The sequence below is a fragment of the Callithrix jacchus genome, chromosome 7 (assembly GCF_049354715.1).
Source record: "Callithrix jacchus isolate 240 chromosome 7, calJac240_pri, whole genome shotgun sequence".
Lineage (NCBI taxonomy): Eukaryota > Metazoa > Chordata > Mammalia > Primates > Cebidae > Callithrix > Callithrix jacchus.
The window spans coordinates 58,593,129-58,609,194 of record NC_133508.1 but is presented as its reverse complement, the minus strand read 5'-3'; the positions used below and the strand labels follow the sequence as shown (position 1 = coordinate 58,609,194).

General features: G+C 52.6%; 2 protein-coding genes across 10 annotated transcripts in view; one reads left to right on the top strand and one right to left on the bottom strand.

Moving 5' to 3' along the window:
• Window positions 1–2,681, top strand: part of HSPG2 (heparan sulfate proteoglycan 2) — a 117,286-nt gene extending 114,605 nt beyond the window's left edge. For all 9 annotated transcript variants that reach the window (XM_035308083.3, XM_078330706.1, XM_054258880.2 and 6 more), the window contains 6 exons: window positions 207–282; window positions 371–449; window positions 592–662; window positions 764–847; window positions 1,247–1,350; window positions 1,473–2,681. In XM_035308083.3, the coding sequence (XP_035163974.3) occupies window positions 207–282; window positions 371–449; window positions 592–662; window positions 764–847; window positions 1,247–1,350; window positions 1,473–1,645 (587 nt within the window). In that variant the 3' untranslated portion in view covers window positions 1,646–2,681. The remainder of the gene's footprint in view (window positions 1–206; window positions 283–370; window positions 450–591; window positions 663–763; window positions 848–1,246; window positions 1,351–1,472) is intronic.
• Window positions 2,682–3,242: 561 nt separating this feature from the next.
• Window positions 3,243–13,188, bottom strand: LDLRAD2 (low density lipoprotein receptor class A domain containing 2). The gene is given in 4 exon segments (XM_035252665.3): window positions 3,243–3,476; window positions 8,424–8,555; window positions 10,601–11,026; window positions 12,830–13,188. Coding segments are annotated over 4 exon segments (1,074 nt in total). The 5' UTR covers window positions 13,128–13,188; the 3' UTR covers window positions 3,243–3,258.
• Window positions 13,189–16,066: the final 2,878 nt, after the last annotated feature.

Genomic DNA, 16,066 nt, shown 5'->3' with positions numbered 1-16,066 from the left:
GTGAGAAGTGAGTGAAATGCAGGGGTAATGCTTTCCCATCCAAGGCCACAGGTCCCCTGAATTCTATCCACAGCCCCCCTGGGTCCCCAGGGACTGCAGGCTCAGAGCCCCTGGTCCTGCATATTGGTGTGGAGGTGGTCAGGGGAACTGATGGGGGATTGATGCCTGATGTGGCAGGTGTGTCACCATCCCCCTCTCTCCCATAGATGCCCCTGGGCAGTACGGAGCCTATTTCCACGATGATGGCTTCCTCGCCTTCCCTGGCCGCATCTTCTCCAGGAGGTGAGACCAACATTGGGAGAGCCAGTGGGCCTAATGGGGAGGATAGGAATCTGAGAATTCTGTCCCCTCACCCACCCTTCCTCCATAGCCTGCCCGAGGTGCCCGAGACCATCGAGCTGGAGGTTCAGACCAGCACAGCTAATGGCCTCCTGCTCTGGCAGGGCGTGGTGAGTATAGGCATCCAGCTGGTCTCTTGGGCTCCTAGGGCAGGAAGTCGGCTTCCTGGTGGCCAGACTGGTGGGGAGAGGGGGAGGCAGAGCCTCTGCTCTCCAAGCTGAGGACCCCAGAGACCCTGTGCTTCCCTGGCAGGAGGCAGGAGAGACCGGCCGAGGCCATGACTTCATCAGCCTGGGGCTTGAAGATGGGCACCTTGTCTTCAGGTGGGTCCTAGCATCTGGCCCTTCCTCTCCCTTCCCTGGTCCCAGCACCCCACCCCCCAGTCCTGCCCCAGCTCATACTTCTTGGGCCTGGATGACTGCAGGTACCAACTGGGTAGTGGGGAGGCCCGCCTGGTCTCTGAGGACCCCATCAATGACGGCGAGTGGCACCGGGTGACAGCGCTGCGGTAAGGGAGTCTTCTGGGCACTCGAGATGGGGCCCAGCATTCTGGAGTGGGGCAGGATGCCCCCCACAATGGGCTGAGAGGCAGGCATTGAGCTCTGTGGAGTCAGAATTTGAAGCCTTGGGAAGGAAGAACGCACCAATCAGGTCTCAGGCTTCCATCTCGGACTGAACTCCACTGGGGGCAGGCAATCGCCCCAGGAGCAGGAGGAAACCTGGGCACAGAAACGAGGAAGCTGTGCTTGTGGGGCTGGATCTCTGGTTCAGTGCGGGAAAGAAAGAGCTGGGGGAAGACGGACAGACTTCTGAGTCTGGAGTCTCGGTGCCAGAGGGAGGGGACTCTCGTGGGGCCAGGGAGGATGGGGGAGTTTGTGGGAAAGGGCCTGATCCAGTTCCACTGCAGGGAGGGCCGCAGAGGCTCCATCCAGGTCGATGGTGAGGAGCTGGTCGGCGGCCAGTCCCCAGGTCCCAATGTGGCAGTCAACGCCAAAGGCAGCATCTACATAGGTAAGTCCGGGCTTCTCAGAGCAAGGGCAGGTACGGCACTCCCTGGGGCTGGAGCTCGCCTGGCCTTCCTCGCCTACCGGGCTGCCGGAGCACACAGGCCCTGTCCTCTCACCTCCCGGCAGGCGGAGCTCCTGAAGTGGCCATGCTGACCCGGGGCAGGTTCTCCTCGGGCATCACAGGCTGTGTCAAGAACGTGGTGCTGCACTCAGCCCGACCCAGCGCCCCACCCCCACAGCCCCTGGACTTGCAGCACCGAGCCCAGGCCGGGGCCAACACACGCCCCTGCCCCTCGTAGGCACCAGCCTGCCCCACACAGACTCCTGGGCTGCGCCCCAGCCCAACAATGTCGAGTATATTATTATTAATATTATTATGAACTTTTGTAAGAAACTGAGGCGATGCCACGCTTTGCTGCTACCACCCTGGGCTGGACTGGAGGTGGACATGCCACCCCACACACACACAGCTGGGCAAAGCCACAAGGCTGGAAGGCAAGGCAGGATGGATGGGAGTGGGTGCCTCAGAAAAACACCAGGACTTGGGGTCAGGCACGGCAGCCGGGTGGGCCCAGAGCTGCCCCCACTGCCTCCCTACCCACCGATGGAACCCCCACGGTGGAGCTGGGTGGCCCATTTCTGTAGCCCCTGGGCAGTCCTCCCTTCTAGGAGAGCCAGCCTTGGCTCACAGCCGGGTGTCCCATAGCTGCCTGAGACGGGCATCGCAGGAGTCTGCCACCCACTCGGGATTGGGAATTGTCTTTAGTGACAGCTATGCAGCAAAAGGCAGCTCACCCCTGGGCAGGCAGTCCCCATCCCCACCAGCTTGTTTTTCAGCACCCCCACTCACCTCCACCCAGACCCTGGCACCTCCCTCTGGCAGCCTCTCCCTCCCACCATGCCCTGCTGGCCTGCATTCCACCCACTCCTGCCAGCATACAGCCTGGGGTCCCTCCCTCAGTGGCTGTAAGGGAAAGCCCACCCCAACTCTTTACCGGAGCTGCTACTGGAAGAGCCCAACACTGAGAGGGCCCCGCCCACCCCAGGCTGCTTCCCCACTCATCTGGAAGGACAGGCCCAGGGACTCCTTGGAAGCTGCTGGTGCTTGAAGAGCTAGTGCCTTGGGTGGGGGAAGGCAGGACTCACGACTGGGAGCGGGGGGGATGTGACCACCCTGCCCTATCTGTGGGAGCCTGAAGACCCAGCTAGGTGGAGTGCCATCCTGCCAGTGGCCCCCAGACTGTGGGGTTGGGATGCCTGGCCTCTGTGTCCTAGAAAGGACCCTCATGTGGTCTTTGTCTTGATTTTTCTTAATAAACGGTGCTATCCCCGCCAGGGGGCTCCGGTGTCTTTGATGAGGGCCTCACTCAGTGGTGCCTATGGGTGGGGCAGAGCAGGGCAGATGAGATCTGGGGGTAAAGCAAGGTGGCTTTGGATCAGCGAGGTCCCCAGGCTCCTAACCCTGTGAGGTAGGAATCATCCCATTTTCTGGAGGGGCAGCTGAGTCTCAGAGGGTTAAGGGGCCTGTCCAACATCAGACAGCCAGGGGGTTAGAACCCAAAGAGTGTGTCTGACTCCAGAGCCCAGTCTCATTCCTGTGCACCCAAAGTCGCTATAGGGATGGCCTCCCCGATCCTGGAAGGCTAGGCCACTCAGCTGCAGCCTGCTGGGGAGACCTGGCCAGGACATGGGGAGCACATGATACAGGCTGTGCTGCAGCAGAGGCAGAGGCCATGGGCACCAGGTCGCCAGGCAAGCCGGCTGGGAGAGCAGCAGCACCAAAGGAGGCCCACGAGGAGGCCAGCAGAGGTCAGGAGCATCGAGGAGGCCAGCGCCACCCCTCGGAGCTGGGGGCCTGTGAGAGGAGAGAGTCCACTCAGGCCTCAGCCTGCACCCGCTGCCCCTGTCCCCATCACCTGGAGAGGGACAGGTGTGATTTTGGTGGGAAGAGTAGGGGCAGGGTATGACCTTCCAAAGCTGCATCCTGTCTCCTGGGGTCCCTGCCTGCTGGGGAGCTCCTCTCAGCTGCAATCCGGAGGGACCCTGCAGACCCGAGAGCTGGGGAGGAAGTCAAGGGTCTGGAGGTATGGGCATCCGTACTTCCTGTCTGGCTGGGCACCGGAGAGGGACCTGCATGGGAAATAACAGAACAGGCACACGGAGAACTGGCTTTTCTGGGGCCCTTGTGTGTTTCATTCGATCCTCACAAGACTTCCCTGAGTTTGTCACTCTCTGTGTTTCCATTTTACAGAAAGGTTAAGTCATTTGCCAAGGTCACTTAGCTGAAGTGACAGGAGGACGTGAACTCACACAGTCCAGCTCCAGGGTCTACGGTCTATGAATGGAGCTACTTCTCAAGGAAGAGGGTGTACAGGTACTGAGGCAGGGTCCCACTCTGTTGTCCAGGCTGGAGTCCAGTGCTGTGATCACCACTCACTGAACCTCTGCCTCCCAGGCTCAAGTGATCCTTTCACCTCAGCCTCCCAAGTAGCTGGGACTACCGGCATGTGCCACCAAGCTAATTTTTTTTATTTTTTGTAAAGACAGTGTCTCACTATGTTGCCCAAGTTGGTCTTGACTCCTGAGCTCAAGCCACCTGCCTCGGCCTCCCAAAGTGCTGGGATTACAGGCGTGAGCCATCATGCCCAGCCATGAACATTTTCTGTAAACTTTTTAATACACAGGTAAACGGCCATACTATGTGCCAGGCCCTTTCCCTATGTATTCCACTTAAAATTTACAATTCTGAAGGGTGAAGTTTATCCCCATTTCACAGATAAGGAAACTGAGACACAGGTTCATTCCTTCATTCATGTGACTAATATTTCTCAGGCATCTTCTATGCCCCAAGCATGGCTCTAGCAACTGGAGGATACAACCGTGATCACATGACAAATATGTCTTCATGAAACTGGGAGTTTAGTGTGGGGAGAAACAAAACACGTGAATAGAATTTATGTCCAAAGGACAGGGTGCAGTGGCTCATGCCTGTAATCCCAACACTTTGGGAGGCCAAGGTGGGCAGATCACTTGAGGTCAGGAGTTCAAGACCAGCCTGGCCAACATGGAGAAACCCGGTATCTACTAAAAACAAAACAATTAGCCAGGCATGGTGATGCGAGCATGTAATCCCAGCTACTTGGGAGGCTGAGGCAGGAGAACTGCTTGAACCCAGAAGGTGGAGGTTGCAGTGAGCTAAGATCACACCACCGCACTCCAGACTGAGCAAGACTCCATCTCAAAAAAAAAAAATTTATGTCTAAAGGAGACAGGTGCTAGTGAGAAAAATTAAGCATGCTCGCAGGGAGCAGGGCAGCTGCTTTTCCCACTGTGGCAAAGCACATAACATAACCATTTTAACATGTTTAGGTGTACAGTGGCATGAAATACATTCTGTTATGATTTGGATCTGTGTTCCTAACCGAATCTCAGGTCAAATTGTAATCCCCAGTGTTGGAGGTGGGGCCCGGTGGGAGGTGACTGGATCATGGGGTGGATTTCTCATGAATAGTTCAGCACCATCCTCTTGGTGCTGTTCTTGTGCTAGTGAGTTCCCGCAAGAGCTGGCTGTTTACAAGTGTGCGGTGCCTTCCCTCACTCTCGCTCTTGCACCTGCTCTGGCCACACCTGGTCCCCTGGCCTTCTGCCAAGATTGTAAGTTTCCTGAGGCATCTCCATAAGCTGAGCAGATGCCAGCATCATGCTTCCTGTACAGCCTGCAGAACTGTGAGACAACTAAACCTCTTTTCTTTATAAATTACCCAGTCTTGGGTGTTTGGGGTTTGTTTTTTTTTTTTTTGAGACGGAGTTTTGCTGTTGTTACCCAGACTGGAGTGCGATGGCTCGATCTCGGCTCACCGCAACCTCTGCCTCCTGAGTTCAAGCAATTCTCCTGCCTCAGCCTCCCGAGTAGCTGGGACTACAGGCACACACCACCATGCCCAGCTAATTTTTGTATTTTTAGTAGAGACGGGGTTTCACCTCGTTGACCAGGATGGTCTCGATCTCTTGACCTCGTGATCCACCCGCCTCGGCCTCCCAAAGTGCTGGGATTATAGGCGTGAGCCACAGTGCCCAGCCTGTTTTGGGTTTTTTTATAGCAATGTGAGAACAGACTAATACATGTTCACATTGTGCAGCCATCACTGCCATCCAGCTCCAGAACTTTGCATCTTCCCAAACAAACTCTGTCAAGTCCATTAATTTCACTAACTCCATATCCTCCTTTTCCCCACCTCTCCAGCCCCTGGTGACCATGGCTCTACTTCCTGTCTCTGTGATTTTGACTATTCTAATATACATATTAAAATATAATAATATATTTACTGTTATTAATAATATAACAGGCCAGGCATGGTGGTTTACGCCTGTAATCCCAGCACTTTGGGAGGCTGAGGCGGGCAGATCACCTTAGGTTAGGAGTTCAAGACCAGTCTGACCAACAAGGAGAAACCCTGTCTCTATTAAAAATACAAAAAATTGGCCGGGCACGGTGGTTCAAGCCCGTAATCCCAGAACTTTGGGAGGCCGAAGGGGGTGGATCACAAGGTCAAGAGACCGAAACCATCCGGGTCAACGAAGTGAAACCCCGTCTCTACTAAAAATACAAAAATTAGCTGGGAATGGTGATGCACGCCTGTAGTCCCAGCTACTCGGGAAGCTGAGGCAGGAGAATTGCTTGAACCCGGAAGGCGGAGGTTTCGGTGAGCCAAGATCATGCCATTGCACTCCAGTCTGGGTAACAACAGCGAAACTCTGTCTCAAAAAAATAAATAAATAACTTTGCTGGGCACAGTGGCTCATGCCTGTAATCCCCCCATTTTGGGAGGCTGAGGCAGGTAGATCATTTGAGGTCAGGAGTTTGAGACCAGCCTGGTCAACATGGTGAGACCTCGTCTCTACTAAAAATACAAAAATTAGCTGGTAGTGGTAAGCGCCTGTAATCCCAGCTACTTAGGTGACCAAAGCAGGAGAATCACTTGACCCAGGAGACGGAGGCTGCAGTGAGCAGCAATTGAGCCACCGCACTTCAGCCTGGGCGACAGAGTGAAGCTCTGTCTCAAAAGTAGTAACTTCTAATATACATTCTAATAGATAATGGAATTGGCTATTCCATATATAAGTGGAGTCATGCAGTACGTCCCTTTAGGACTGGCTTATTTCACTTACGTCCTCAAGGTTCATCCATATGGTAGAATATGTCCGAATTTCCTTCCTTTTCAAAGCATTCCATTGTGTGGTTAGACCACATTTAGTTTATCCACTCATCTGTAGGCAGACACGGGGTTGCTTTTTTTTTTTTGAGATGGAGTCTCCCTCTGTCGCCCACGCTGGAGGGAAGTTGTGCGATCTCGCTGCACTCAGGTCTGCACTCTCAGGTTGCCCAATGCAACCTCTGCCTCCTGGGTTCCAGTGATTCTCCTGCCTCAGCCTCCCGAGTAGCTGGGATTACATGCGCGGGCCACCACACTCAGCTAATTTTTTGTTTTGTTTTTTTTTGTTTGTTTGTTTTTTTGAAAGGGAGTCTTGCTCCAGGAGGCTCGAAGGCCCTGCCCCTTTCCTGGCCCCGCCTCTTCTTTCCTGGCCCCACCTCCTCCCTGGCCCCGCCTCCCCTCCATACTCCAGCCTTGTCCTGGCCTTTGCTCTAGCTGTGTCCTCCATCCCAAAGACTTTTCTTCTGATGTCTGCATGGCAAGTTCATTCCTTTGCTTCCTGGAGGGTCTCTACTTAAGTTCTTCCCTGACTCCTTTATATAAAAATAGCAACCCTAGCCAGGTATGGTGGCTAACGCCTGTAATCCCAGCACCTTGGGAGGCAGAGGTGGGTGGACCACCCTAACACCTTAGGTCAGGAGTTCGAGACCAGCCTGGGCAACATGGTGAGGCCCCGTCTCTACTAAAAATACAAAAAGTTGGGCCAGGTGCGTTGGCTTAAGCCTGTAATCCCAGCACTTTGGGAGGCCAAGGTGGATGGATCACTTGAGGTCAGGTTAGGTAAACGCTAGGGAAAACTGAATAAACTGTGGGTTTAGTTAATAATATTACTTCACTAATTAAAACAAATGTCTCATTAATGTAAAATGTCAATAATAGCACCCAAACTGAGTGCTGAGTATATGAGAATTTTCTGTACTACATTCTCAATTTTTTTGTAAATCTAAAACCGCCCTAAAAAATAAAGTTCATGTAATCCCAGCACTTTGGAAGGTCACTTGAGCCCAGGAGTTCAGGAGTAGCCTGGGCAATATAGTGAGACCTCATCTCTACAAAAAACACAAAAATTAGCTGGGCATGGTGGCACACCTGTAGTCCCAGCTACCCTGGAGGCTGCAGTGGGAGGATCACCTGAGCCCAAGAAGCAGGGGTGGCAGTGAGCCAAGATGGCGCCACTGCACTCAGCCTGGGTAACAGAATGAGACCCTATCTCAAAACAATCAATCAATAAATAAGTTCATTTTAAAAAAAGATAAAGGCTGGGTGTGGTAGCTCACGCCTATAATCTCAGCACTTTGGGAGGCCAAGGCAGGTGGATTACGAGGTCAGGAGTTCAAGACTAGCCTGGCCAAGATAGTAAAACCCCATCTCTACCCCACAGGTGTGCTGGTGGGTGCCTGTAATCCCAGCTACTCGGGAGGCTGAGGCAGGAGAATCACTGGAACCCAGGAGGCGGAGGTGGCAGTGAGCTGAGATCTCACCACTGCACTCCAGCCTGGGCAACAGAACGAGACTGCATCTCAAAAAAAAAAAAAAGTATGCCTTGAAGGTGACACTCAGGGCCCTCAGAGAGACATCAGGCAGCCAGGGCCCCAGGACCACCATTGAATTGAGCAGAGGATCTCTCCTTTAAATATCTTGTGCCTCTGTGCCAGGTCCCATTTAGCAAAAGTTTCTACCATTAAAGCATCATTTGAAATCCCAGGATGAAATCAACTGCAGTGTAGTTCTGCCTCTGACTGCTCTGCCCCTCCAGCCCTTGGCCTAAGCTGATTCCACACTTCCACTTTCCTCTCTCCGGACTCCCCACTGAGGCACTGCCCTAGGGAAGAGGAGTTAGGGCCCAGGCCGCACCCGCACTGACCTCTGCAGTCAGCTGGTAGCCAGAAGCCCTGGTCACTGCTATCGCCACAGTTGTCCATGCGCCAGGGGTCACACATGAGGCTTGAGGGGATGCACCTGCCATTCCGGCAGTGGAAGTAGGCACCACAAGGTCCTGGGGCCAGAAGTGGAAGCCTGAGGTGAGGATCCTGGTCCTGCCCACGACACAGCAGGGTTATGGCCCCATGGTGACAGTGTGCGGCTGTGGGCAGAGAGAGCTGTCTTCGTGCATGCGGCGGATGAGAGCACAGATAGAGCATTTTATGGGGGAAAGGTGGAGGATGGCAGCTAACATGTACTGACTTCCTCTTCTGTGACAGGCACAGCTCTAGACACTTCACATCCTGGCGCACTGAGGCCTCGCAATACCCCTATGGGGCAAGTACTGTTATTAATCTTACTACTTTTAATTATTATTTTATTTTATTTTTTTGAGACGGGGTCTCGCCCTGTCGCCAGGCTGGAGTGCCGTGGCATGATCTTGGCTCACATAACCTCCACCTCCCAGATTCAAGCAATTCTTCTGCCTCAGCCTCCCAAGAAGCTGGGATTACAGGCGCATGCCACCATGCCCAGCTAATTTTTGTATTTTTAGTAGAGAAGGGGCTTCACTATGTTGGCCAGGATGACCTTGATCTCTTGACCTCATGATCCACCCGCCTCGACCTCCCAAAGTACTGAGATTACAGGCATGAGTCACTGTGCCTGTGACTATTTTATTTTATTTATTTATTTATTTATTTTGAGACGGAGTTTCGCTCTTGTTACCCAGGCTGGAGTACAATGGCGCAATCTCGGCTCACTGCAACCTCCGCCTCCTGGGTTCAAGCAATTCTCCCTCCTCAGCCTCCTGAGTAGCTGGGATTACAGGCACGCGACACCATGCCCAGCTAATGTTTTGTATTTTTAGTAGAGACAGGGTTTCACCATGTTGACCAGGATGGTCTCAATCTCTTGACCTCGTGATCCACCCGCCTCGGCCTCCCAAAGTGCTGGGATTACAGGCTTGAGCCACCGCGCCTGGCTTATTTTATTTTTTAATTTTTTTTTGTTTTAGGCAGGTCCCTCTCTGTCACCCAGGCTGGTCTTGGAACTCCTGAGCTCAAGTGATCCTCATGCCTTGGCCTCCCAAAGTGCTGGGATTACAGGTGTAAGCCAGGGTGGCGCCCAGTCAGGCGAGTATTATTAGCTTCAGTTCCAAGAGGCCCCTTTCCTGGCTTGAGTGGGTTTCTGCTGCCTACAGTCCCCTAATCACACCCTTCGACAAACATCTGAAGGGCTGACTCAGCACAGAGCAGCCAGTATGTGGCATGAAAGCCTGTGAGTTGGGCCGGACGTGGAGGCTTAGGCCTGTACTCCCAGCACTTTGGGAGGCCAAGACAGGTGGAACACAAGGTCAAGAGATCGAGACCATCCTGGCCAATACAGTGAAACCCTGTCTCTAAAAAAAAATTTAAAAAGCGTGTTAGTCGTAAGTGCACACGGTGCTACTGTGTGCATGTGAGGTGTGTGATAACGGTGAGTGTGCAGTGTGAGATGCGTACTGCAGTGTGTGAGAGGCATGAGTGTGGAGTGTGTGGGGAGTGACGAGGTGCATGGGTTATGTGTATGTGTATGGGTCAGGGTATGAGGTGTGTTCGTATGTGGGAGTTGTATGTGAATGTGGGGGGAGTTGTGTGTGAATATATGGGGGAGTTGTGTGTGAATGTGTGGGGGGAGTTGTGTGTGAATGTGTGGGGGGAGTTGTGTATGAATGTGTATGGGGAAGTTGTGTGTGAATGTGTATGGGAGTTGTGTGTGAATGTGTGTGAGGGAGTTGTGTGTGAATTTGGGGGGAGTTGTGTGTGAATGTGTGTGGGGGGAGTTGTGTGTGAATGTGTGTGTATGTGTGTGTGCATCAGGGCTGGTAGGACAGTCTGGTGCACGTATCCATGGTAGCCAGATTTATATGGTTGGCTCTTAGGGTCCGGGAGGTCCCTTATTGTGACTCGGCCACTAACCACCACCTTCTTCCCTTTGGACCCAGTCCTTGCCATCTTGTGCTCCGGGCGCCCCCACCATTCCCCTGCCAGCAGTGGCCCTCACCCGGGTCGCCACTGTGGCCCCAGTCCCACATAGTGTCTGCATGAGGCCCCGACCCGCCTTTAACCCCTAGCTCACCCAGATGGAAAGAGGTGACTTCGCCCACGAAGTCCACGCAGGGCTGGCGGCCTCTCGTGACCAGGCGCAGGCCTAGGAAGGGTCCGGAGGATGCCACGGGGACCGGGATGGTCAGGCCGCAGAGGGGGTACCCCAGGGGCCGGGGCGCCCCCGGCGGGCCCTCATAGAACTGCAGGTAGGAGCCGGAGGCACAAGGGTCGGCAGGCGCCGGGGAGGAGGCGTTGAGCGCCGGGGGCGCTAAGGTCAGGCTGTAGACCAGGAAGAAACGGAACTAGAAGCGGATCCGGTCGCCGGGGGCCGCCGCCTGCACCCAGAGCCCGCAGTCGGTGTCCGGAGCCACGAAGTAGAACCTGCGCGACGCGGCGTGCGAGCGCAGCAGCAGCCCGTCCCCCTGCCACGTCTGCCCGCACAGGTCCGCCAGGTCGGCTGCAGCGGAAGGCAAGAACCCTGGAGCCGCGCGGCGCGACTCCAAACTCGACTCTGCCCCTGTCCGCTGTGTGATCCCATGCGAGTTGCTATCCCTCTCTGAGCCTCAGTTTTCTCATCCGTAAATGGGGATGATTAAGCAATCTCAGAATTATTGTGAGGATTACATGATTAATTTAATTTAATTTAATACAATCCCTTACCCCAAACCCTAAGATGTGGGCCGACCCCAGTGGCTCAAGCCTGTAATCCCAGTACTTTGGGAGGCCAACGGGGGTGGATCACCTGAGGTCAGGAGTTCACCAACATGGTGAAAACCCGTCTCTACTAAAACTACAAAAATTAGCCAAGCATGGTGGCACACACCTGTAATCCCAGCTACTTGAGAGGCTGAGGCAGGAGAGCCGAGATGGCACCACTGCACTCCAGCCTGGATAACACAGTGAGACTCTGTAACACACACATACACACACACACACACGGAGAGCTGTGTAATAAAGAGCCCTTTTTCTTCCTGCTTTTGAAAGCTGCTGACTGAGGGTGAGGATGTGATGTCCAGAGCTGCAGCAGCCATTTTGCAAAGACAAGGTCAGAGCATTCCAGAGGAACGGTGACATTGTTGAGCCACTGAGTCAACCATCTCTGGAATCACCTATGACCACTCTTAAGTGAAATAGTAAATATCCTACCATTTAAGCCCCACTTAGTTTGTTATCTGTTACTTACAGCCCCAAATATCCTCAGTGGTACAGGGTTGTTGTGAGGATTATATGAGATAATGTGTAAGTATTCAAAGTAGCCCAGGTTTCTGTAAGGACAGAGAGGGAAGAGAGGTGGGTTTTCTGGTGCAAGGTAGGGACCAGTGGGAGCTTGAGGACCAGTCAGGATGTGGGTCTTCGAGGAAAATATCCTTCATCAGAGCTCAGGATGTGGGAGTACTTTTCAATATTTGGTATTTATCTGCTAAAGCCAGAGCATACCCTGAAGGTACACAAGGCAGGCAAGGAGTTTCGAGAGTAAAGGAATTGGGCACCTTTTATGTGGCAGGCATTATGAAGTGCTTTGCATGGCTGATCTCTTTTTTTCTAAGACGAAGTCTCGCTCTGTCACCCAGGCTGGAGTGGTGCAGTGGCGCAATCTCGGCTCACTGCAACCTCCACCTCCCAGGTTCAAGAGATTCTCCTGCCTCAGCCTCCTGAGTAGCTGGAGCTACAGGTGCCTGCCATCACGCCCGGCTAATTTTTTGTATTTTTAGTAGATTCAGGGTTTCGCCGTGTTAGCCAGGATGGTCTTGATCTCCTGACCTCATGATCCTCCTGCCTTGGCCCCCCAAAGTGCTGGGATTACAGGCCTGAGCCACCACACCCCACTGGCTTATCTTATATGTACAATAGTCATAGTGCCTTATGGGCAAGGGCCTATTATTTTCATTTTACTGCCAAAGAAATTCAGACAGAGAGCTGAAACATTGATCACAAAGGTGCAAACACAGGAAGTGGCGGAGTGTATATAAATGCAGCTTCTCTGAATCCAAAGCCTGTAGAATTTTGCATAGCAGGCTCTGAGGGCTGTCCTGCCCATCCCCAGAATCCTGCTTCTGAGTGACTGGGAGGTCCAGCCTTCCAGAAGCCTTTGGGTTGGACTTGGGGATGCCAAGCAAGACCAGGCACAGAGTTTCCCAGCCTCCCCCAACCCAAAAGGTCTCAGCCCATCAGAATGAGTGCTGACTGAGGAAGCATAGTCTCTAAGGGTGGTGGGGGCCTAAGTCTTCTGGGTGCCCCAACCAAGCCCCCTCATACTTACCTGTCTCCAAAGCAGTTGCAGTCAGGGTGGCTGCCCCCAGCAGGAGCAACCTTTGGGGCAACTGCAGAAGACAAGCCTCCATCCAGGCTCTGCTGTGCCCAGCAATGGGGCAGAAGCACAGAATCTTCAGCTTGGGGTGTTTGGGGAGACTGGGATATGGGGACCTGGTCAGGCCAGCAAGGAGGCTGGTGGGACACAAGGAGAAGGCGGAGGCAAGTCCTCCAGCCCCCTGGTCTCTGTGTGCTTCCTCTTCCAGATCCTCCCGCTTTGGTTCAGAACTGTGTCCAGGGGTTGCCATGGAGATTTGGGGCCAGGGCTACAGCCTGGGGAGATGAGGCAGGGAAGAGATCTGCTGCCCTCCTGCCAGACAGAAACCAGGAAACTCAGATCCGGTTCAGCCACAGGGCTTCTGGGAGGGGGACCCGCAGGAAGCCAGATGTGCTGCCTTCCTACGTCAGTTGGCACTTTAGGAATTGAGCTTGAGCAAGGTCCAAGACACCAAAGGAGCATCTCTGAGGACCTAGAGAGCAGCAGGTGGTAAAGGAGCACTGGATCAGGACTCTGCTCTTTACTAACAAGGCATACCTGCCTCAGGGCCTTTGCACTCACGGGCCCCTCTCCTGGAGTGCCTCCCCGCACCACAATGCATGGCCAGCTTCCTCAGGTCATCAGGTTGTAGCTCACACATCACCTCCACAGACCACACTGTCCTGACCGCCTCTCCATCTAAATTAACACTCTCTCCTTGTCACTCAATCACATCACAAATGTATCTTCCCAGCACTCTCAAATTATTTTGCTTATTCATTTCTTGTTGTATGTATTGTCCACTGCCCTGCACTAAAATTAGGTTCCATGAGTATCTTGTTTACCTCTGAACCCCTATGTCATAGCACAGTGCCTGGCACAAGGCAGGCACACGGGAAATAATGAAAGACTAGGGGCTGGGCGCGGTGGCTCAAGCCTGTAATCCCAGCACTTTGGGAGGCTGAGGCGGGTGGATCATGAGGTCAAGAGATTGAGACCATCCTGGTCAACATGGTGAAACCCCGTCTCTACTACAAATACAAAAAATTATCTGGGCATGGTGGCTCACACCTGTAATCCCAGCTACTAAGGAGGCTGAGGCAGGAGAATTGCCAGAACCTAGGAGGCGGAGGTTGCGGTGAGCCAAGATTGCGCCATTGCACTCCAGCCTGGGTAACAAGAGTGAAACTCTGTCTCAAAAAAAAAATCATATTTTAAAGAGGGGTCTCAAATTGTTTCTGCATCAGGACCCACAAAGCGTGGCCCTTGAAGAGCTCCCAGCCTGGTAGGGGCTTCAGATTAAACAAACAAACAAAAAAACAAATCAATAAATAAATTGCAACCCTAACTATAACAGGAATATGACATACCTCAGGAGGTCAGGAAAAACTTCCCTGAGGAGATTTTTGAGTTGGGCCGGGAAGGATGCATATGAGTTTCTGTGCCAAACTGTGCTAAATGCACTCCAAGCAGAGGACCCAGTGTGTGTCATGGTCACAGAGGAACAGGCTGGTATGGCTAAATCCTGCTTCACGGAAAAGTGATGGAAATGACAACAATATTAACAATAATAGGTCAGGTGAGCCAAGATTGCGCCACTGCACTCCAACCTGGGCAGCAGAGGGCAACTCTCAAAAACAAAACAAGCCGGGCGCGGAGGCTCACGCCTGTAATCCCAGCACTTTGGGAGGTCGAGGCGGGTGGATCACGAGGTCAGGAGATCAAGACCATTCTGGCCAACATGGTGAAATCCCGTCTCTATAAAAAAATTAAAATATAAAAAGAAAAAACAAAACAATAATACTAACTTCCTGGCCCCTTGCTTAGCCTCTGCAGAAATACCTTTCATGACTAGGGACAAACACCTTGTACATCCTTTCATATTCCTAGAGACTACTACTTTTTAAATTTTATTTATTTATTCTTTGAGATTGGGGTCTCACTCTGTCAACTAGGCTGTAGTGTTGTGCTGCAATCTTAGCTCACTGCAAACTCGGCCTCCCAAGCCGAGTTTGATCCTCCTACTCAACTGATCCTCCCACCTCAGCCTCCCAAGTAGCTGGAATTACAGGCATGTGCCACCTCACTCGGCCAGAGACTACTTCTTGAGTGATTACAGTGTGCCAGGCACTGGCTTTAAGTTTGTCACATGCTCTATCATACACAATCTTCACAATATGTCAATATGTCACAATGACCCTGCAAAGGGCATTTTTTTTTTTTTTTTTTGAGACAGAGTCTTGCTCTGTCCCCAGGATGGAATGTCGTGGTAAGATCTCTGTTCACTGTAACTTCTGCCTCCCAGGTTCAAGCGATTCTCCTGCCTCAGCCTCCAAGTACCTGGGACTCTAGGCACACACCACAACACCTGGCTAATTTTTGTATTTTTAGTAGAGACAGGGTTTCATCATGTTTGCCAGGATGGTCTCGATCTCTTGACCTCCTGATCTGCCCGTCTGGGCCTCCCAAAGTGCTGGGATTACAGGTATGAGCCAATGCTCCTGGCCAAAGAGGGCATGATTTTAGATGCCTCATTTAAGTGATGAGAAATCTGAGTTAAGGGGGTAGAGTCTTTCCCTGAGCCACACTTCCCAGCTGTATGAACCTTAGGCAAGTGACCCGATCACTCTGTGCCTCAGTTTTTTTATCTACAAAATGGAGACAAGATTGAAGTATCGTATTGGGACGATTAAAACACAATAAAAGGCCGGGCATGGTGGCTCAAGCCTGTAATCCCAGCACTTTGGGAGGCCGAGGCGGGTGGATCACGAGGTCAAAAGATGGAGACCATCCTGGTCATCATGGTGAAACTCCGTTTCTACTAAAAATACGAAAAATTACCTGGGCGTGGTGGTACACGCCTGTAGTTCCAGCTACCCAGGAGGCTGAGGCAGGAGAATTGCCTGAACCCAGGAGGCGGAGGTTGCAGTGAGCCGAGATCCCACCATTGCATTCCAGCCTGGGTAACAAGAGCGAAACTCCAACTAAAAAAAAAAAAAATGTCAGGGGACAAAATAAACAAAATTTCTGGGCCAGACATGGTGGCTCATGCCTATAATCCTAGCACTTTGGAAGGGCTATTCAGGAGGACTGCTTAAACCCCGGAGTTCAGGGCTGCAGTGAGCTATGATCGCACCACTGCACTCCAGCCTGCTTGACAGAACGAGACCTTGAAAAAAAATAAAATTGTTCTAATGTTGTGGAACTTAC